General features: G+C 49.5%; 1 protein-coding gene across 7 annotated transcripts in view; it reads left to right on the top strand.

Moving 5' to 3' along the window:
* LOC138467533 (zinc finger protein 583-like) overlaps window positions 1–22916 on the top strand; it is a 667149-nt gene that overhangs the window by 244728 nt on the left and 399505 nt on the right. For all 7 annotated transcript variants that reach the window (XM_069607643.1, XM_069607642.1, XM_069607638.1 and 4 more), the window contains exon 4: window positions 21416–21505. In XM_069607643.1, coding sequence (XP_069463744.1) covers window positions 21416–21505 — 90 coding nt within the window. The remainder of the gene's footprint in view (window positions 1–21415; window positions 21506–22916) is intronic.

Raw genomic sequence — 22916 nt, 5'->3', positions numbered from 1 at the left:
GGACGATTGGCTGGGCTTAAAATAAAAGATAAAAGCAGGGATGGAGAGATGGGGCGGTTCGCATTCCTGGGCATGAAGGTTTGCCTAGGGACACTGGGATGTTTCGATCCCAGCCACGGTAGAGGTGATTGAAGAATACGGACGATTGGCTGGGCTTAAAATAAAAGATAAAAGCAGGGATGGAGAGATGGGGCGGTTCGCATTCCTGGGCATGAAGGTTTGCCTGGGGACACTGGGATGTTTGGGCATAGACATTTTAAAAGAACTAAAAGGCCTCTACAAGGCAAACTCCACCCCCTTAACCCATCTACCCCCCTGCTCCCCTGATGGCTGTAGTGGAGAAGGACCTGGAAAGGTGGACAAAGCTTACCTTTTCCTGGATAGGGCTACTCAACGTGATTTAAAATGGTGGTTCTCCCCAAGATTCTATATCTGTTCCAGATGCTCCCAATACATATCCCAGATGACTAATTTGAGAAAACTAGGGGTTCCCTCTCACGTTCCTATGGTAGGGGAAGAAACCTAGGGTCTCTAATTTAAGACTGAGTCTTCCGAAGGACAATGGAGGGGTGGGACTTCCAGACATATATCCAGACATATATTTATACTACAAAGCCACTCAGTTGAGGGTTCTTATTCCACTTCTTAGTCAACGGGAAGACCTGCAGCGGGTGGGCCTTCATAATCACCACTTGAGCCCTGCAATGGTTGGGGAATGGTTATGGGTTCCCAGGTCAAAATTACTCCAGAGGATGAAGGGGCACCTATTTTGGGCACCGTTTGGAGCATTTGGCGGCGGGGAGCGGGACTGACGGGCGTTACAACTTGGCTGTCTTCGCTGGGTCATCTCTGGGTTACTGGGAATCAGGGATGATGATGATAAGGCATTTGTAACGCGCCTATACACAAGTGTTTCAAGGCGCGACGAGGCAGGGGGGGGGGAACAAGGGGAGACAGATAACGATCTTACTAGGCCAGGTGTCATTCAGATCGCGCAAGTGCAAGGGTAGAGGGGAAGGGAAAAGTGCATGGGGGGAAAGGGAGAGGGGAAAGTGCAGTACAGGGTTATTAGCATACAGCATACAGGATAAATAACAAGGGCCAGCTGGTGGCAAGTGCGAGGTAAGTGCAGACAAGTGCTGGGAAGGGGGGCTGTATGGATACAGACACAGTCCCGTAGTGCAGGGGTTGCCGTGGAGGCAGTGCAGGGGAGAGTGGCTAGGCCGAGAACGGTGAATGGCCCAGTTGCAGATTCAGTGCAGTTTCAGTAGTATTAGCAGGGGAGAGGGGGAGAGAAAGCGGAGGCAAAGAGGAAGATTTTGAGGTGCTTCCGGAACCGGAGGTGGTTCTCCTCAAGTTTCAGGGAGGCAGGAAGGCTGTTCCAGAGGGAGGCCCCTGCAGTGGAAAGAGATCTGCCTCCAACTCGTTGTTTGGAGAAGCGGCTGACCCTGAGGGAGTTGGAGGCGGATGAGCGAAGAGCTCGAGAAGGAAGATATTTAGGAAGAGAGAGTTGAAGGTATTTTGGCCCAAGGCCCCAGACGGCCTTGTGGACAATGCAGAGGGTTTTGAACTTGATCCTCACAGTCACTGGGAGCCAGTGTAGTGATTTCCGTCCTGGAGAGATACGGTCCCTGGGCTTGAGGCCAAGGACAAGTCTTGCAGTCCTGTTCTGGATGAGTTGCAAAGGGCGGAGAGTAGAGGCGGGCAGATTTAGATAGAGGCTGTTACAGTAGTCCAGCTTAGAGAGAACCAGGGCTCTAGAGACAGTGAGCTTCTGGGGGAAGGAGAGGAAAGGAAGGATACCTCTGAGGAGGTGTAGCTGGTAGTGTGACTTCTTAGATACGTCGGATATGTGAGGAGAGAAGGAGAGTGTGGAGTCGAAGATGACCCCAAGGTTTTTTGCCTTGCAGGTAGGAGCAGGAAGAGGGCCCAGAGAGGCCAGCCAGAGAGCAGCAGGGAAGGAGGGGAGTGGGAGTGCCGATGAGTAGAATCTCAGTCTTACTGGCATTAAGGCAGAGGTCGTTGGCGGCACACCATTCCTGGATAGCAGAAAGACAGTCAGAGATGAGGGAAGGAGAAGAGGAGGCCGAGGTAGTCTGAAAATGAGCTGGGTATCATCCGCATAGCACTGAAAGTAGGGGCAGAGAGTGGCGATGTGGTGGGCGAGAAGTGCCAGATACTGGTTGAACAGCCAGGGAGAGAGGTTAGATCCCTGGGGGACACCACATGTAGAGAAGAAGATGTCAGAGAGGAAAGACCCCAGTTGGACCTGGGAGGGTCGATTTGAGAGGAAAGAGGTCAGCCACGCCAGAGCCTGACCAGTGATACCGAGGTTATCACGGAGACGGTTGAGCAGGATGGTATGGTTGACAGTATCAAAGGCAGAAGAGAGATCAAGCAAAATGAGAACACATGGAATGTTAGAGTCAAGGTCCGAGAGCAGGTCCTCACGGATGTTCAGGAGAGCATACCATCCCGAACCCGGATAGCTTCCAGACCTGGTACGAAGCAGGGCTGAAAAGAGCTAGTCAATTATGGAGAGAGGGCAACTTCGTTATGATACAGGAGTTAGAAGAGGCATTGGGACTGGGATCGCTCTGAGTCTTCTTATACCTACAGCTGAAGGGTGTGATGACGAGGGAGATCTGGAAAGAGAAATTAAAGAAGGAACTTACACCCTTCTAGAAGATCTTAGACACCGGATCAGGGTCCAGGGGATTAATTGGTGCATTATTCAGGGCTGTAGTGGAGATGAAGTGGAAGTCCTCAGATAGGCTGAGACAGAGATGGGAGGGGGACCTGGGGAGGGATCCTTCCCCGCGGACATGGCAGAAGATGTGCAAGGGGGCCTCACAGACATCTATTTCCTGCCAGTACAAACTACATGGTATCAAACTCTTACATAGGTGACAATATGACCAGGTCAGACTTTCTAGGATGTACCAAGGAGAGAGCCCCATGTGTTGGCATGAGTGAGGGTCTAGAGCCGACTATTGGCATGTGTGGTGGGGATGTAAGACTGTCCAGTCTTACTGGGACGAGATTTTAAGTTGGATTAAAGAACTGGATGGTGTTACGAAGGGGAAAGCACCAATGCTAATATTATTTGGCTTGCAGGACAGTTTGCTCCTTGCTGGGAGGGCATGTCTGGCAACATACTACAAATGAGAGCTTCCCTCGAGTAAGAATGAGTGGGTCAATACAGCCCGGAACCTATACCGGATGGATCGTCTAACCGCGGCCATTCGTAGAGATGCGGGGTCCGTGGAAATGGAATGGGCAGACTTTTGTGCAAAATACATTCAATAATGTGGGAGTTATCGGCCCAACATGACATGGTAGGAGTGTCATGAAGCCTTGAATTTTTCTTCTTAGAGTTTAACATACACAAAATGAAACTGTCCATGGTTCAGACGACTAAGGATTCCCCTCGAGATGTAATGAAGCATTGGTGTACTGAAAGACCTTTTTGTTTGTTCAGTGGTCTGGGAGGCACGGGGGTAATGGGACGGGGGTGGGGGGTGGACCAAAGTACACACCTGCACAGTTTGTTTTCTTAGTACTACGTTATATTACTGTTGATCGGGTTAATGGATCTGCTCCTGCATGTGTGAAATGTGATTTACATAAAACTCAATAAAAATTGGAATTAAAGAAAGAAAATAACTGAGTTCCCTTCCCCAAACTTAATGTCGATATAAAAAAGGAACTATCTTGAAGATTGTAGTCTTTCAACTGGACTTGCACAACTCAGGGTTCCCTTACCCAAGTCTGTTGGTTATCATGAGTTGCTTTCCTGCTTTCCCCACAGCAAGCTTCCGTGTTGACGTAAAGGCGTCCTCTGGCCTTGGCGCAGTTTCAGACCACAAAGTCCATCCATTACAGGTCACACAACCAGGAACCTTCTGGTTTCCTTCAAAGTTAATGACCAGTTTTTTTAAAGTGTAGCTTCACAATTTTAGCCTATTTTTATCTTTCCTTCAGTTTAGCTTCCTTTAGATTTTTACTTCAATGTTCATCCAAGCTGGTTCATCTAATACCATTTTATCCAGATAAGTAGTTGAGTTTTTTATCTGTGTTGCTTTCAATACATTAAATATATCTTGGCTTCTGCCATTCAGTACTGTATTCAAAATAAAGGTCAGCTTACTTGCTGTAGTCCAAATAATGTTCAATAATAGTAGCTTTTGCAATAAATGTGGATTTTGTTCAATTCATTCAATAGGGTATTGTTCTTTTCACATGTTTTATTAAATTCACGCTCTAATATTTTTATTTATTTATTTGTTTATATTTATATAGCGCGCAAGCAGCCCAGGGGCATTGAGGCGCTGTTACTTGCAATAACTTAGTTACATGGTACACATGATAGCGATTGTTGACACATTATGAATACTACAAGAAATCATACTGTTGTTACAAATATTGCATTTGGTCGTATATTACAACATATATGATAAGTATTCGTGCTGATGTGTCGGTCCTTATGGAAAGAGGGTAGTTTTCAGTGTTTTGCGGAAGGTGGTGAGAGAGTCCTCACCACGGATAGTGGGAGGTAGGGCATTCCAGTGAGTGGGCGCGAGATAGGGGAAGCTGGATCCACCCGCTTTTACTCTTTTTACTAGTGGCACAGGTGTACGGTGATCTGGTTGGTCTGGTAGTGGAGACAGGGTGGATCCTTTGAGAGAGGTATGCTGGAGCAGTGAAGTGAATGCATTTGTGGGTCAGTGTTAGGGCTTTGAATACGATCCTTTCCTTTATTAGGAGCCAGTGGGCTAGTTTTCTGGCTTCAGAGATGTGTTCTCTTTTAGCAATGCCTTGGGCTGCCCGGAAAGTTTTTGTTGGAGGTTCCTAGAAAGAGTACGTTGCAGTAGTCTAGCCTGGAGCCGGTGATGGCTCTGGCTATGTTGGTGCAGTTCTCTTTGGAGAGAAAGGGTCTGATTGCGTTGATAAGTTTGGCATGATATGCAGCTGCGGATGCTATTGCGTGGACTTGTCTATCCATGGATAGGCTGGAGTCCAGGTAGACTCCCAGAGTTTTGACAGAATCGGAGACCGGGATTTTAATGGAGTCAATGGTGAAGTGGCTGAATTGGGCATCTAGATTTTTTAGCGTGTCGGGGGAACCTACCAGGAGGAGTTCCGTCTTGTCAGAGTTGAGGCATAGTCCGTTGTCTGCCATCCAGGCTTGGATGGTGTTGTAGAGGTTGTTGAGGGTCAGGGAGTCGGTGTCATAGTTACCTGTGAGAGTGAGGAGGATCTGGGTGTCGTCGGCGTAGTTGGTGTATGAGATGCCCATAGCGTCGAGGATGAGGAAGAGGGGTTGTGTGAAGATGTTGTACAGGGTGGGGGAGAGACAGGAACCTTGGGGTACACCACATAGTATAATAGTTGGTGATGCGGCGGCTAGGTCAGAGAATACTTGCATGGTTCTGTCTTGTAAGAAGGAGGTGATCCATGCTGTGGCCTCTGGGGAGAATTTGGCAGTGGAGGAAAGGTGGTGGCATAGGACGCCATGATCCACGAGGTCGAATGCCGCGGATAGGTCAAGGAGTAGGAGAAGTGCTGGTTTACCCATGTCTCTAGCATTGTCCATTTGGTTTTTCAGGTCAAGTAGGGCGGTTTCGGTCCCGTGTCTGGGGCGGAAGCCAGATTGGCAGAGTCCAAGGAGTTTGTTCTCTTCAATGAAGTGCTGGACCTGCATGTAGGCTGCTTTGTCCAATATTTTGAGGAGGAATGGGACAGTGGTGATGGGTCTGTAGTTGTTTGGGGAGGTGGGATCGAGAGTTGGTTTTTTCAGAAGAGGGCGGACCCAAGCTTCCTTGAGGGAGGCGGGGACTTTCCCTGTGGTAAAGGAGGCATTCACAAAGGCTATTAGGAAGGGAGCTAGCGCTTCCGTGCAGTCTTTGATAATGGAGGCTGGGCATGCATCACCTTTGCAGTTAGAGGGCTTGGTGTTCCTCATAATGTTGATGATGTCTTTTTCTTGAATGGGTTTGAAGGAGAAGGGGGTAGGGGGGGATCCGGGGCAGGTGATGGGATAGGGATATGCATACTGGGTAGGGCTTGTTTAGTGGCTAGTATTTTGCTTTTGAGGAGGCTTAATTTGGTTTGCATGGCCGTTTGTATTTTGTCACACCAGTCTTTGTCTTTGGTGAAATTCTGGGGGGCGGGAGTGGGTGTCTCGAGCTCTCTGAAAATGGCGAAGATTTCTTTTGTGCTAGATTGGGCTTCCGAGATTCTGGATTCAAAGGATTTGGCCTTTGCTTGGGTGATTGCCTTTGTCACGATACCCGCTCCCGGGGAGCCGGCTCAGGCCCTGCGTCCCCGAAAGCGGACATCAAGTCCCCGGGGAAGGTCCCAGCAACCCCTTATAGGGGCCCTTTGGACAGCGTCCTGGCGCCTATGGCGCCAGGCTCATAGAAAACGTCAGTCCTGGCGCCATAGGCGCCAGGCTCATTATGAAAGTGTTTGGGTGCACTTACCTGATGCAGACCATGCTGCAGAACCCCGGCCTCCTTGAGGCCTGAAAGGAACTACTTTACCTGTGGGACTCATTTACCACCCGGGCGTGGTCGGGGAAGGATACATACCTGATTGGAGGAAGGACACATTCTAGGAACTTCTTCCAAGGCTATTTAAACCACACCCGATCAGCCACATGTGCTTCGCGTTGTTCTGCATCTAGCAGCTGGACGCTCACCGTGTCTGCTCCTGCATCTTGACTTCTGCCACACCTGCCAGCATCCTGAACCACCTGCAAAGGAAGGGAATAAGAGAACAGAAGAAGGAAAAGGCCCCACCTGCTAAATCTGCATCCCAGAGACATTTCGCCGACAATCCTGAAAAGGAAGACATTTATTTTTAAAAGCACATCGCATCGATCGCTGCAGCGCCGCATTCTACTCACCTTTACAGGGCGCCTCCATGTTCAGCAGCGACCATCCGGATTCACAGTCGCGCCCCCGCGCCTAGGGAGAAAAAGACAAGAACAAAGGTGAGAGAAAGAAGGGAAAAGGGAAGCTCAAACTCCATGTCAAGACTTACCTGTTGGGTCATTCCCTTTTCATTTCGGGTCCGCGCCGCATCCAGGCATTTTCGGACCCCGGCCCCTAAGGGGAAAAAGACATCAGCGTTAATGAGTGAATGAAAAGACATTACCAAAACACTCATTAAAGACTTACCTGATTTCCACAAGGATTTCACCGCTCACCTCGGGTCGGTGCATGTTCCCCGGCATTCCGTACCCCGGCCCCTATGGGGAAAAAGACACTAGCATTAGAACATTAATGCATGGACACAAGGGGAACCACTTATAGAAAAACTTACCTGGAAGCCAAGCAAGTTTGGTTCTCACCCATCCGAAAATCCAGTGACGTAACTGGATACCAACGCGCCCCTGCATCAGAAGCAGGATGGAGAGCTCGTCCTTCCAGACCCTAAGGTGAGACGCTACGGGGAAGCACAGAAGGGTTTTGAGGAGGGTGAGAGGGGTAAGTGGGAGGCCGATTGCATTACCCCGCAGACAGTTAACCCCCTATTCTCACCTACAGAAGGATACTTCTGCGAGTCAGACAAGCCAGATCTGGGGCCCGGTCCAGTCCGTCTTCCGAACCCTGCGCATCACCTTAGACGAGGTCACAGCAGCGCGAACCAGGCCAGCGCCCCCGTGGGAGTCAGGTGAGCGTTAGTCTTTTTGTATTTGGTGGATAGGGCTTTAAAGATCATCTTGTCTTTTTCAGAGTGGGACGTTTGCCACTGTGTGAGTGCGGCTTTTTTCTCATTGCGGAGTGTGAGGAGCTCAGGGGTGGACCAAGAGTTGGAATGGGTAGTGGGTTTAGATTTTCGAGGTTTGAGAGGGGCAATGGAGTTGATAGCAGCTTTGATGGCAGTATCATAGGTTGTTGCGAGTGTTTCTGGGTCTGAAGAAAAAGGTGGTCTGAAGGCTGGGCCTTGGAGGAAGGGCAGTAGCCTTTCCTTAGTGAGCTGGCGGGAGCTTCTGGCGAGGCAAGGTGGGAGCGGTTGAGGTAAGGGGGCAGCAGGGGAGCTAGTGGTGAGGATGCTAAAGGTGATGATGTGGTGGTCAGACCACGGGGTGGGATTGTTACCTGTGATGATGAGTGGGCATTTGTGCTGTGCTATCCAGTCGAGCGTTCTGCCCTGAGTGTGAGTTGGGCTAAGGATGGTGTTCTTGTAGCCTAGAGCATTGAGGGCAGAGTCAAGGGATTTGGCTGCTACGTCCTTACTATCCCGGAGCCCTAGGTTGACATCCCCGAGGAGAATGGCTTTAGACTGTTTTTTGAGGTTGTCAGAGAGGAGGTGGATGAGAGAGGCTTGGAAGTCTCCTGTTGGGCCTGGAGGGCGGTAGATAGTGTGCACAGTAATGGTGCAGTGGGGAGAGAGGGTTATTTTGACTTGGAGGTAGTCGCTGTTGTTGTTGGTCAGGGATTTCTCTACCTTTCTGATAGAGAGCGAGTCTCTGGCAATAATTGCTACACCTCCACCTTTGGAGAGGCGATCTTGTCTAGTTATGGAATAGCCAGGGGGTAGGGCGAGGGATAGCGCCGGGCCGGAGGCCTCATGTAGCCATGTTTCTGAGATCATGAGTAGATCTAGGTCGTGGGAGGTTAGGAGGTCGTGGATGTCTAGGGCGTGGGCATTGATGGACCTAGCGTTAATCATGGCGCATTTCAGGTGGGGTTCAGTAGTGGCTAAGAGGGGGTTCATGATGAGAGAGGGTTTGCTGGAGGGGGGGTTGAGCTCTGGGTGTTAGGGGAGATGCACAACCCAGATTTTACACTGGGGGTCTCATTTTCAGAGGTGGTGGACACAGGTGGCATAGCATTTGGCACGCTAGCATTCAAAATGGTGGTAGAAGAATTGCATATCACAGATTTTACACTGCGGGTCTCATTTTCAGCGGTGGTGGACACAGGTGGCATAGCATTTGGCACACTAGCATTCAAAATGGTGGTAGAAGAATTGCATATCACAGATTTTACACTGGGGGTCTCATTTTCAGCACTGGTGGACACAGGTGGCATAGCATTTGGCACACTAGCATTCAGAATGGTGGTAGAAAAATTGCATATCACAGATTTTACACTGGGGGTCTCATTTTCAGCGGTGGTGGACACAGGTGGCATAGCATTTGGCACACTAGCATTCAAAATGGTGGTAGAAGAATTGCACATCACAGATTTTACACTGGGGGGCTCATTTTCAGTGGTGGAGGACACATTTGTAATCACATTGGTTATGGAGGCGGTATAATTATACGAAAAGTTAAGTACTTTGTTGGTGGCTGTGTTGGTAGTACTTGAGGTGGATGCAGGCTTTGAGGTTTGGCCTTATCAGCGAGTAAAGAGGGTTGTACAGTACGTGAGCATAGCCGTGTATTACGGGTGCTCGTGGGAATGGGCTGTGAGCTGATGGCGGCTTGCAAAGTACGGGCGCGCAACCTGAAATGCCTTGAGGTGGTGCAGCGGTTAGAGAGAAGCTTGCAAGGGTAGTGCATCTTACCTTCTGGGTGCGGCGTAGGTTTTGGGCAAACGGCAGACGAGCAGCGAAGAACTGCAAAGAGCACAGGAGGCCTTTTCTCCTGGCCTTCTCTCGTCGGCTTCGCCTCTCGGCCCTCTCCCCCTCCATTTAAAGCAGATGGGGAGGGGCGGGCAGGCGGACACAGCAAATGGGAACCTGGGCCTGCGGCGGTGAACTGCGCGGCAGCAGTTGTTGATGTGGATGCCTCCATGGCAACGGCATCCATTTTGGGGCTCCTCCACGCGGCAGGGATTTCCTTGGAACACACGGTTGTTCCGAAAGAAAGGAGAACAGCTGATGCAGCATCCAGCTGGCGTGTGGGGAAACGTGCTCGCAGTGGAGCTGCAAAGAGCACAGGAGGCCTTTTCTCCTGGCCTTCTCTCGTCGGCTTCGCCTCTCGGCCCTCTCCCCCTCCATTTAAAGCAGGAGGGGAGGGGCGGGCAGGCGGACACAGCAAATGGGAACCTGGGCCTGCGGCAGTGAACTGCGCGGCAGCAGTTGTTGATGTGGATGCCTCCATGGCAACGGCATCCATTTTGGGGCTCCTCCACGCGGCAGGGATTTCCTTGGAACACACGGTTGTTCCGAAAGAAAGGAGAACAGCTAATGCAGCATCCAGCTGGCGTGTGGGGAAACGTGCTCGCAGTGGAGCTGCAAAGAGCACAGGAGGCCTTTTCTCCTGGCCTTCTCTCGCGGCTTGAGCAAGGTAGTCCTTTTCGTTTATTGCGATATGTTGCTTTTACTTATTTCATTCGCACCTTGAAACACTTGTGTATAGGCGCGTTATAAATGCCACATCATATCATTTGATTCAGTATATTTAATTCAGTTCGGTATTTGTTAGACGCTCCTCTGCACATCAGAACACTGCACATCAGAACACTGCTCGCACCCCCACAACACCATCCCCGGGTTCCCACACTACTCCCCCCAGGTTTCGAGACTCATGTGATTTGGTTACCCCACAGGACCGAAAGCTCCGTACCGGGTACAATGTACGTGCCCGGTTGCAGCCCTTCCTGCATTGGCAGTTGCCATGGAGAGCACACAGCACACAGCAGACGGGTGGCAGAAAGCTTCCGCATCGAACAGTCGTCCGCTCACGTGACTCAGAGCGGCGTTTCCCACGTGACAATGGAGGGCGTCACGTGACCCGGAAGCGCCCAGTACATAACGCTTGATGCACGGAGCACTCACCGCTTCTCAGCCAGCTGTCTTTCCACTCTGTTTGGCGCTACGTCTGGACTTTGCTCTGCTTTGCTCTGTTGGTTTACCTTGACTTTGGATCACTCACCTGGACTCCCTCGGATTATCCTTTGTACCTTTGCTTGGAACTGTTGATTCATTGCTGAACCTCGGCCCGTCCCTCACTTGCCTTCGAATCATCCCTTTGGACTTTGTTTGTCTTCACTACGCCATTGCCCTTTGAGGGCTCATGCTACGCCTCCAGCCCTTGGTTCAGGTGGGCTGTCCTGTACCCACGTGTGACTCCGGTCCATGTTGTTCTGGGGACTACCTTTCATCTGAGTCTCGAACCTCCTTCACTAGGTCTCCCGAGTTTTCCAACCACCGGATAGGTAAGATTAGTCAGACCCTGTGATTCTTGTATTCTATTGTATTTGCCTGGTAGTTAACCCTGTTCTTTCTACAGCAGCATCGGTGTTCCTGAGGTTCCATGGATCCGGGAAGCAACATCTCCCACCTGTGGCTCCAAATGTCGCACAGCGGGGTTCTTTTAGGTTCCCCTGTGCGTCACTTGGGGACGGAGGTATCAACGCTCTACACGACACTCAAGTCACAACAGTATTCAATAGAAGTAATGTAATCTGTTTCATACAATGTGGAACGTTACTTTCACTCAGTTCATTCAGTTTGGTCATATTGTATTGACCGCTATTATCTGTACTGCCTCCTTCTTTGAGCGCCCCAGCTTTTTTAAGTGTCCCTGACACTTACCAATCTCGGAAGCTCCTCTGTTGGCTCCTTTGCTTTGCTTCTTCCTCTCGAGGGACCGTTAAATAGCCAGGCGCTTGTCTTTGCACTCGCCAGCTAATGTATGGAGCTTAGCCTCTGCCTTCATGCAGGGCCTGCTGCGTGCCTCCCCATGGGTGGGATCTCCGACCCGCATTCACAGTCCAGCGTAATCCCAAGGGTTTCCTCGGGCATGCTGGCATCTCATCTTCTCCTTTCGGCTTCCACTCTGGTTTTTCTGGTCTGATTCCGACCATTACTCCTGCTCCGACCCGTGCTCTCTGTTCTTCCTGTAGCCACTGCTTTTTTTACACCTGTGTTGAGCTAACAGGATACAGGTGGTTATTAAGGGTTTGCCTTGCCTGCCCATAATTAAGTGAATTGGTGGGACATGCCTGACTTTCAGGCCTCTTCTTCGTCCCAGTACTTGAATGGGTAATGGAGGTAATCATCATTGCTCCTAGGGGAGGGTGTGGCTACGAGAGCCATGTGAGCAGTCGAGCTCTGGGAGAGCTCCGGAGATACGGCATCTGCTCCTTGACAAAAGTGCACAGATACATGCACCGACGCCCTAAGAATTTGTGTGCCTGCTTGTGAGTGGGGCGCACAGGCATCCTGGAAATTTGGAGCTGAGACATGGGAAGGGGACCGCCCTACGAGCTTCGTCGGGTTGAGACATAGCGCTCAACCATTTCTGGCACAAAAGCGGGTGAAAACACCCGATTTTGTTTTCGGCGGGTGAGACGCCCATTGGGATGAATGAGCGTGCAGGAGGCTTGGCGGGTGAGTCAGCTCTTTACAAGGCGGGTGACACCCGCCAAAAGCGTGAGAGTTGAGAGCTATGGTTGAGACCCCAAAATGGCGGACGCATAGAACGAACAAAGGCTCAACTGAAAGTGAAGAAACGGCGGTGGCACTGCGGCGTGTGAAGACTGATGCGGATGGCAACGTGTTTGGAAACACTTGCTGGAGCGTTGGCGTGCGGTGCCTGGAGCCCAGCTGGCACACGCGACTGGCGCATTTCTCATTCTGGAGCGCATCTGCGGATAGATGCGGTGGGGCACGGCTGCCCCCGGCACTGAGGTAGGCGGGGGTCCGGCTGCGCCTGGCATGTAAGATCTGCCGGGGGACCTGTCTAGCATCAACGTCCCCGAGAGCCTTTGCGGTGGCCCGGGGAGAAATTAGCCGCATTGTGGACACTTGCGAGCCCCGCGCCCCCCTGGGTGTCGGAGTGCATCGAGGGCGGGGTGACAGGGACGGCCTTGGCCCCCCCCCTCGCGAACTCGAGCATTGGCGGGCTCAACAGAGAAGAGCGCCCGCAGCGTCACAGCTCAGTTATTAAAAGAACGCAGGACTTGTACGGCCCAGACGAGTGCATCCCTCATACAGGCGCAACGCGAATTCCCACGGAGCCCGGACCTGTTATTGTGACCTGTGCTGCGCTCGGACACATGGTTGTGAGCGAGGTGCTGCATCTAGCAGGAGGACACAGAAAGCAATAAGGAAGCAACACTGGGCCTTAATTGATCCTGGGTCTTGAACAACTGCAGCATAAGAAGGTGGTAGGAGACACCCCCCAGTGTATGCCAGCAAATGACTACGAGAAAGGTTGCAGCTCACTCCAAGTGCATAACTGGGAGCTCATGGGCACTCTTAACTTAGCCTGCTCGTGAAGGGAGCCTACGCAAAGCCTCATCACACACCACCGCTGAAGGGGTGGAGACAGCAATTCGCAGGGGCACGTGGGTGAAGTACATGGGGCCAGCATACCCACCCGGGGGTGTCCATAATAACCGGGAAGGGTGGCCTAGGACCCAGACCAACTGGGGCCGGGGCTCGAGGTTCGAGCAGATCAAATAAACCCATATGATCACATGGGAGGACACAGCCCACTCCAGGAGTAGAACCAGCAGCTTGAGGACACCCCTGACACGGCCTAGTCGGGCCCAAACACAACTAGTGGTCTAACTTGCTTGGGCCACGGGCGGTGGGGCCAGCCCATACGGCTTTGACACATCACGATGACCAGCAAACTCCCAAGAACAAAGGGCAAGCAACCCACGCTCGACGAATACGTCAGAACATCGCCGGGCGCTGAAGGGACCAGAGTAAAGACAAAACCCCCGCTGGGGGCGCGGACACCTTGGGCAAGGACCAGGAGATACTTGCGGCAATAGCTGATCTGAAAGTGGCTTGGGAAACTAAACTGGGACTGGCCATGAACGAATTGAAAGCGGCACTTGAGCTCAAAGTAGGGGCAGTCCAGGGGGAGGTGAATCTTCTCCGACAAGATGTCAGGTCACTGGCAGAACTCACGGGAGACCTAGAAAAAGAGGTGGCCCCGAACACGGCGGATTGTGCGGCCTATAAATTGGAACTTCATGCCCTAGCACAACGAGTGGGCAACCTGGAAAGTAGGGCGGAAGAGGCGGAGGGTCACGCCCGAAGGAACAACATTCACATCGTCGGATTGCAAGAAAGTGCTGAGGGATCCAACCCCACAGAGTTCATTGAGTCAATGCTGTTGCAGGAGATAACCGGGGGAGTGTTGACCCAGGGGTTTGCCTTGGAAAGGGCGCATAGGGCCCTGATGAGGAGACCACCGCCAGGAAACCCCCCTAGGCCGGTGATAGCCAAGATCCTAAACTACTGTGATCGGGAAAAAATCCTTGAACACTTTCGGAAGGGTGGAACAATACAAAGGGGGTCAGCAAATATAATGGCATACCCGGATTATACCATGCAGGTGCAGCGCCGACGCATGAACTTTGGGACTGTGAAAAGAAGACTGCGTGAAGCCGGCCATAAGTATATGCTGATCTACCCGACAAAACCGAAGGTGTTCCACAAGAGCAGAACCTTGTTTTTTGAAACCCCGGAAGACGCTATGGGATGGCTGGACACGCAGAGCTGCCCCCAAGAGTCGGGCATCCCGACAGGAGAAGGCGAAGATAAGTAACATGTGTCTGAGGCACCCACGGCGTCACAGCCTAAGACAATGGGACTTGAATATAGTACATGATATGGCCTATGGGTGGGTGTAATAAGGGCTATAGATATATGTATGATCCATTGACATGAGAAATTTTGGTATCAGTGCGGGAGACTTACAGAGCCAGCCCTCACATCCCCACAACGAGAAGTTTTAGTTAGGTCACCGGCAGCCCGGTGACACCCTGCCGAGTTCCTAGCCTCGGCATTCCAAGGAAGGACCAAACGCGGGGGGGGGGGCTGAGATCCAGGGATGGAGCTGGGCACTTGTTGGGGCTGGGTAGGGAGGGGGGAGGGAAGGGGTTGTGTGCAGTGGTTTAGAGTTGGGAAAGGGGTCTTTGTTGGAGGAGGGAGGGGAACGAGCCAAATTTTGTGTCAAATCAGGCGGGAATGGAAATTGGGAGAGGAGGCGGGATATCCTACAGATGGCGTCGGGTAGCCTTAGAGTGGTGACCTGGAACGTGAGGGGCCTCAACAGCTATCTGAAGTGTAATAAAGTAATGATGTATCTAAGAAGAATGAGGATTGACATAGCATTATTACAGGAAACCCACCTTACTAGGGAGAAACTGGAGGTGGTCAAGAGAAAATGGAAGGGGAACATCACAGGAGCCACATACTCCGCTTACGCGAGGGGAGTTATCACATGGGTGGCACCGCATGTACCATTTCAGCTGATTCAGTCCACGGTGGGCCCATAAGGCAGAATGATAGTAATGCGGGGGATGCTAGAAAACCGGGAAGTGAGCATTATAAACTTATACTCCCCTAACCAAAATACAGCGGCTTACTTTAGGACTTTATACAGTAAAATTAGCCCCCTACTGGGTGGCGCGATTATATGGGGAGGGGACTTTAATTGTACATTATATCCTAAAATGGACAGATCAGATGGCAAACTAGACAAACCCACCCCGGCCGCAAAGGCGTTAGAGGCCCTGCTGTGAGATTTTGCACTAGATGATGTCTGGGGCAGCTACACCCAGCAGACAGGGAGTATTCACATTATGCGGCCCCACATGACTTGTATATGAGGCTGTATTATGTGTTCGCCGCTGCTGAGATAGTAGGAGAAATTACGGGTGCAGAGTATAAGGCCAGAGTGCTGTTGGACCACTCCCCCTTGGTCCTGGAGTGGCGACACCAACCACCTAGAGCACGAATTCCAATGTGGAAGCTTATAGCTGAGGCCCTACAGGACTCGGGATTCCAGGAGGACCTGAGGGAGGCGATCACTGAGTACTTCGACATTAATACTGGAAGTGTTCAATCTGTAGGAACCGTATGGCAGGCATTTAAAGTGGTTGTTCGGGGAGTAGCCATATCAAAATCCAGAGGGCTCCAAGGGGGCATAGAACGGGAGTTGAAGGAAACGGAGAGGGAGTTGGAAGATATAATGCGTGGAGGGGGCCCCTCCCTGGAGGATGGAGTAAGGATGAATTTGTTGCAACAAGCCAGCAGTGAGCATTGGGATATATTACGTAAATTGAGCTATAAGAAATATGTCGAAAGGCAGCACGCGGGAGGAGACAAGCCGGGCAGATTGCTGGCCTGGCTATATAAAAATGAAACATCACAACCAGTGATTAGAGAAATCAGAGGGGACGAGGGCCAGACCTGTAATACCCAGGAGTAAGTAAACGAAGAGTTCCTCAGATACTACAAACGCCTCTATGGGGACGTGGGGGTAGAACTGGATCAAGAGATCCAAGAAACATTAGAAGACATAGGCCTGCCCACATTAGATGATCAGGAACGGGCAGACCTGGATGCTCCAATTACCCCGGAAGAGTTGGAGACAGTGATTCAGCACCTGCCCACATGCAAAGCCCCGGGGTCGGACGGGCTCCCTAGTGAATTTGATAAAACATACAAACAAGAGTTGCTCCCCCCACTGCTGGCCATGCTTAATGAGGCGTTTGAGCACGGTAGGTTGCCGGAGTCATTACGGGAGGCGGTGATCATCCCGCTTTTAAAACCAGGTAAGCCAAGCACAGACTGGGTCATACAGACCCCTATCGATGCTCAACCAGGACAGCAAAATCCTCACAGCGGTACTGGCCAACAGGCTTAAGCGAGTCATCGGCAAACTGTTACACCCTAACCAAACAGGCTACGTCCCTGGCAGGAACATAACTGACAACCATTGGAGACTTCACCACATTATCGACCAAACAGAAGAGGACCCTGGTGAACTGGTAATTGTTTCGCTGGATGCAATTAAGGCCTTCGACTCAGTGAGATGGCCTTGGCTGCTAGCTACTCTGAGAGAATATGGGATGGGGCCGGAGTACCTGAGGTGGGTCAAAATGTTATACAGTTCCCTAATTGCAAGGGTCAAAACGGGTGCTACAATCTCAGATAAATGGCAACTCAGCAGGGGCACTAGACAGGGCTGTCCCTGGTCGCCTATGCTGTACATCCTTGCGTTGGAGCCATTGGCAGTCTTCCTCGGACAACAATATGGGGAGATTGGGATCCGCACTGCGGGAGGTTCGCATCTCATATCATTATATGCTGATGATATACTGTTATATCTGCACTTCCCAAAGGAAAACCTACAATATGTTCTGGAGGTGATGGAACGATACGCTACCCTCTCGGGCAAAGCGGTAAATCCCAAGAAATCCAGCATGTTCCCCCTGGGGAGGTATAGACACGCTCTACCGCGGAGCCTACCGGTCTTGCCAATAATAAGGTTATGTTGTGATGTAATGTTGTCTAGCTTAAACACGGAAGTCCTCCTTGTTTGTAATGTTTGGAGTGTTGTTTCTAAAATAATTTTCAAAAATCAACTAAAAAAATCATTGCTCCTAGTTTCTTCTTCGTCTCAGTATTGTCATACATTTTAAGGGGGGGGGGGTGGAATACATTTACAGTGACCTACAAATGTTGGGGGAAGATCAGGTTGACTATCCTGAGGAAAAGGGGATACCATGTCTCACCCAAAGGTACCTCACTCCCAATCCCCAAGGGTCCTCCACCCAGGTGATCCTCCCTCACTTGTTAAGGTCAGGATCCAATAGCTATGGCCTTTCCCTTGCCACCTGCATAGAGGGTCCAAGGGGAGTAGGAGTAAGAAAACCCATAGGTTTCTCACAGGCCTTAAGCCATCCAGATGCCAAGGGGACATCTGCCCTGCCACAGTAATCAAGGACTGCAGAGAGGCACTTGCACCATTTATAGCATTGCTCATTAACTCCTCATTTGCCTCCAGTTCCCAACTAATCCAAAAAATGTGTGTGTCCTACCTTTGCTTTAAAAACAACCTTGGAACCTAACTTCCCCACTAACTACCGCCTCATCACTACAGTACCGTTGCTCCTCATAATTCTAGACAGAGTGGCATACCTACTGATTCAGGCTCACTTGGAATCCAATAACCTTGGCCTTCGCCAATCCGGATTCCTGCCCGAACATTGCACTGAAACAGCACTCCTGGATTTAAAGTATCAAATGGCTGAGTTCAAAGATGCTGGCAAGCTTGCCCTCCTCCTACTGCTAGACCTCTCTGCTGCCTTCCATTTGGTGTATCACAAAATCCTCTGCCAACACTTGTCCTTAGCAGCTCACTTTTCCTAGAAAGCCACTGCCTGGATCTCATCTTTCCTGTCCAATAGATCTATGAAAGTGTTCTCCTACCTTGCTTTGGCCCTGCCAGCCTGTCACCTGCGGCGTACTGCAGAGCTCCTGCGTCTCATCAACTTCATATGATATCTTCACAAAACCCCTCTTTGACCTCCTCGACTCTATGGGTAGCACCTACATAAACTGCACGGATGATACCCAGATCCTCCTACCTATTTCAGGAGACTATACCACTGACTCCAATGTATTGGGAGCAGTCTACCAAACAATTCAGGCCTGGATGGCCCATCGCTTGTTATGCCTCAATGATAACAAGACCGAGCTGCTCCTGGTCTGCTCTCAATCCCTACTGAACAAACTCGACGGAGTTTAATAATCTTTCATGGATTGCCTATCCTTTCCAGTCTCTCCGGAAGGCAAAACGCTCAGTCTACCTGGACTCCAATCTGACTCTAACGAGGCAATTAAATGCAAGCGCCTCCTCGGCAGCCTATAACACAAAACAAATTAATGCCTGCAGGCCCTTCCTCTCCCCAAACAGTTGCATTACCATTGCCAGAGCACTCATCGGATCCAGACTTGACTATTGCAACTCAATATTTACTGGCACCAGTGTACATAGCATTAACAAATTACAGATCATACAGAATAACGCACTGCAAACCGCTCTGAACGTCTCAGAAAAAGATCACATCACTGCAGGAAGGATAAAGGCACACTGGCAGCCTATTCTCAAGCGTATACTGTTTAAAACACTTGCCATCTCGCACAAGTCTTTCAAACACTGCCCCAAGATGCTTATCTTGCAAAATCAACAAGGCTCAATCTACCAGACCTACCCATTCCACCTATATGCACCGTCTCATCACCCCTAGATTTAAACTACAAAGATCAGGAGGTCTCAGCGTCCCAGTTACTGCGGCACAGAACTGGAACATTCTCCCACCAGCATTGAGAGCGGAGAACTCTTACTGGGCTTTCCGCAAGCATCTAAAAATGTGTCATTTCATCACGATTTGTAATCCTGAGGCAGCTTTCTCTTAACCTTCCTGACAAACTTATACCCCTGCCTCTGTCGATCCATTATTGTCCGTTATCATAATGTAACCCAGGCAAGCCTCCGGGCCTAACCGTGTAACCACCAATTTACAAGCAGTTTTTTATGTCTTGATGTATCACCTTCCACTGTAACCAGCGCCTTGATGCCCACGGGTTTAGTGCACTTTACAAATGTCAAACTAAATAAATAAACTACACTGTATGGTATTACAATAGATCTGTAAATGTGCAGGCTGGATGTAGATGTACAGATTGGATGGAACTATTGATCACTACTTTGCGTAAACCTCTAGTTAGCTTTGTGTATTCATTACATAAGAGGAAAGAATGTAGGTGATTATGCAGAGTGGATGGTGTAGCAGGCAGAGAACTGTGTGGCATATTGTAGTTTTGCGGCCATCTCACTTTCAGGGGAGCTGGTATAAAGCAAAAGGGTGATAAAATGGCATATCAAGGAGTTTGCAATCTGCTCACGGGTTGAGCACCAGTTGCACTCTTGCACACTATCACAATGACTCTCACACCCTGTCTGCCACCCTCACTGCCGCTCTCACACCCCCCCCCCCACACACACACACACACACACACACACACACTCACTGTCTCACAAACTCACACTGTCCCTCTCTCTCACACACACACGTCTCTCACACACTCACTGTCTCTCGCACACTATCCCTCACACTCTCACACTGCCTCTCACATGGACTCTCACATACGCACTCTCTCACAGAGTCTCTCTCACACTCTCACGGACACACACTCACACACTCACACACACACACACTCACACACACACACACTCTCCCACACACACACTCTCCCACACACATACACGCACTGTCTCTCACGTGCCTTCAGCTGTCTCACACACTCACACTGTCTCTCAAACTCACTCCACTATCTCTCACATTCTCACTGACACGCACACTTACTCTGTCTCACGCACATTCACACTCAAACACACTGTCTCACATGCACACTTATGCTGTCTCTCACACTCTGACACTGTCTAAAACACACTGGCACTGTCTCACTCGCACACACTCGCACTTCCTCTGTCACACACACACTTGAACAGTCTCCCTGTCTCCCATTGGCTCACACACACTCACAATGTCTCACACGCACTCTTTCACACACGTTCACATCCACTCACAATCTCATTCACATGCACTTACTCTCTCACAATGTCCCACACAGTCACACGCATTCACACACACTATCTTTCTAACATTCACACTCACACACAGTCTCAGACACTCTCACACAATCACACTGTCTCAAGCACACTGTCACACGCACACTGCATCACACACACATGTGTACACTCTGATTCACACATATCCCACAACTCTCACTGTCTTTCACACAGTCTCTCACACACTTGCAATGTCTCACACAAGTACTTAATGTCCCTCATACACTCGCACACTGCCCCCCACACACACTGTCTCACAAACACACACATTGTTTTCCTCACACTGTCTTTCTCACATTCTCACTGTCCCACATACACATACTCTCACTGTCCCAGACACACTATCCCACACTCTCTCTCTCACACACTCTCACAAATGCACTTTCACTCGTGCACACACTCATTCTCATGCACACTCTCACTGTCTTTCTTTGACAAGTACGGCCAATGTACAGTTACTGCACAACTCTGAGACCCAAAGTGTGCCTGCGGCATTCCAGTGAAGGTAGCTTGTGCAACATGACAACAATAAAGGTGAAGGGAGACACATTCACTGTTAACCATAGGCGACTCTTACGTGCACCCCAGACAAGAATGCAAAAGGGGTAATTTACCCCAAAAATCTGCACGGATCCAGACAAAAAAAGCAAATGTGCTGGCGACTCCATTGAACCCGATGTGGAAAAGTTGCAATAAGAAAAACGTTCCTAACGGTAACATTACGTCAAAAGGTTATTGTAAGTATCCTTGGAATGGCCTCATAAAAACACGTCTCTTGCATTCTCTGTGACTTGCAATCTGTTCACAACATAATAGCAGCTAATACGTAATCCCACGTATACTTGCACACTTTACATCATAGTTTCAATTGTAATTGAAAATGATATACTTCCTGCTTAAAGTGGTAAGAAATCAACTTTATATATGACTAGGGTTTAGTGAAATGGATGTTTTAAGTAAGGAGAATAACTTTATTAAATGTTATTGCATTATGTGAAAAACTAGGACTAAAGTTAATGTTTTGGAAAAAAAAATATAATTAAACTAGATGTTTCCTTTTTAAAGCATCGAATGAAGTTGTTTCCGTTGTCATTAAAGAAGAGGAAGAAGAGCCTGATGATGCTGAGAACCAAGAAAGCATTCATAGTCCTATTGGTGAGAGATTCTACTTAACTGTGTTTTATTGCAGGATTGAGTTGTGTGTGTCTGTGTGTAAACCTTTAGCCATACCGTCCCGGGGAACAGATTTTCAGCCCATCACATTGTACTACACCCAGATTTTCCATCACTGTTTTCCTACAATGTTATAGATTTCCAAATGGAAACCTTAATGTTCCTTTCTTTTAACCTGCTTTCATCTTTTGGGTTCTTCGTCAGTGGGAGAGGAAACCTTAACTGTTTTTCCCTTACAAATTGGGTGACGGCTGCATTTCAGCTATCTCCAAACTTTTGCGTGCTCAGAGATGCCACTAGAGGATTTCCTCCCACGCTGTCATTTGCGCAAAGACACGAAGCATTTGTAATTGTGTGTAGTCAGAGCTACAGTGCCCTCCCTCGTATATAATGCATTATCTGATTTAAATGTGTTTGGTTTTGCATGCTATGCTGTGTTGAGAATGAATGCAGTTATACCTTGTAAACCTCGGTGAACATAACCTCTGAACTGTACTTCATCAATATTTACACTCCATTGTGCTCTAAAAAGAGGGTACCAGCTAGCATCGTGAAAATTAGTCGTAGCCCTCTCTCAAAGGAACAGTGCCACCTGAAATGCTAAGCCACATCTTCATTTAGTAAGGCAGCAAGCAGCTTTGTACAGATCTCTGCCTCATCAGCATTTAGTGCAGGGTAAATGGGTACAACACGTGCAGACCCTGTCTTGTCATTCTAGTGATTACTAGGTGAAGGTAATGTTCTGCATCTTCATTGTGGAAAGATTTTTCATTTTAAAGAAAATAGTGTATTTTAAGAAGGTACTATAAGGGTAGGGCACTAGCATGCTCGGATTAGATGATTCTATGATAATCTCAGTTTTCTCTTGGTGTAAACCGAAACAGATGTCTTTCGTCCGCTTTTCAACTTGTCCACCAAACTATTGAATGTGTACGACATTACCTTCATAATCAGAGTCTGAACAGAACACAACTTGAATATGGCCTGCATCATTTTGGAAAACCGTCTCCAGTTTGAGTAAAATGTCACGGAGGGGCTTATGTTGAACAATAGGGCAGAAATACAGGAAACCTGCGGGACGCCACATTCAGATATTTCTGGTTGTGATTCAAAAGGAACCCACTTTAATCCTGAAATATCAATTAAACAAAATTAGGAGCCTTCTACGCTCAATCAAGAGGAAGTGGTTGAGAGTGTTAAAGGCTGTGGACAAGCGCAACAGCATAGGCAATACCGATTTTCCCTGGTCAAGGATATTATGTAGGTTTTTCTTCACATGCAACAAGACTGCCTCAAGGCCTGCTTTAGGCAGAAACACAGACTGGAAGCCACCAAGTAACTGGTCAGTCTCAATTATACTTTGAATCTGTAAAGTGGCAGCCTTAGTGAGTAT

This window comes from Ambystoma mexicanum, chromosome 4q (genome assembly GCF_040938575.1).
Source record: "Ambystoma mexicanum isolate Mex_15411 chromosome 4q, UKY_AmexF1_1, whole genome shotgun sequence".
Lineage (NCBI taxonomy): Eukaryota > Metazoa > Chordata > Amphibia > Caudata > Ambystomatidae > Ambystoma > Ambystoma mexicanum.
This window is presented reverse-complemented; position numbering and strand designations above follow the sequence as displayed.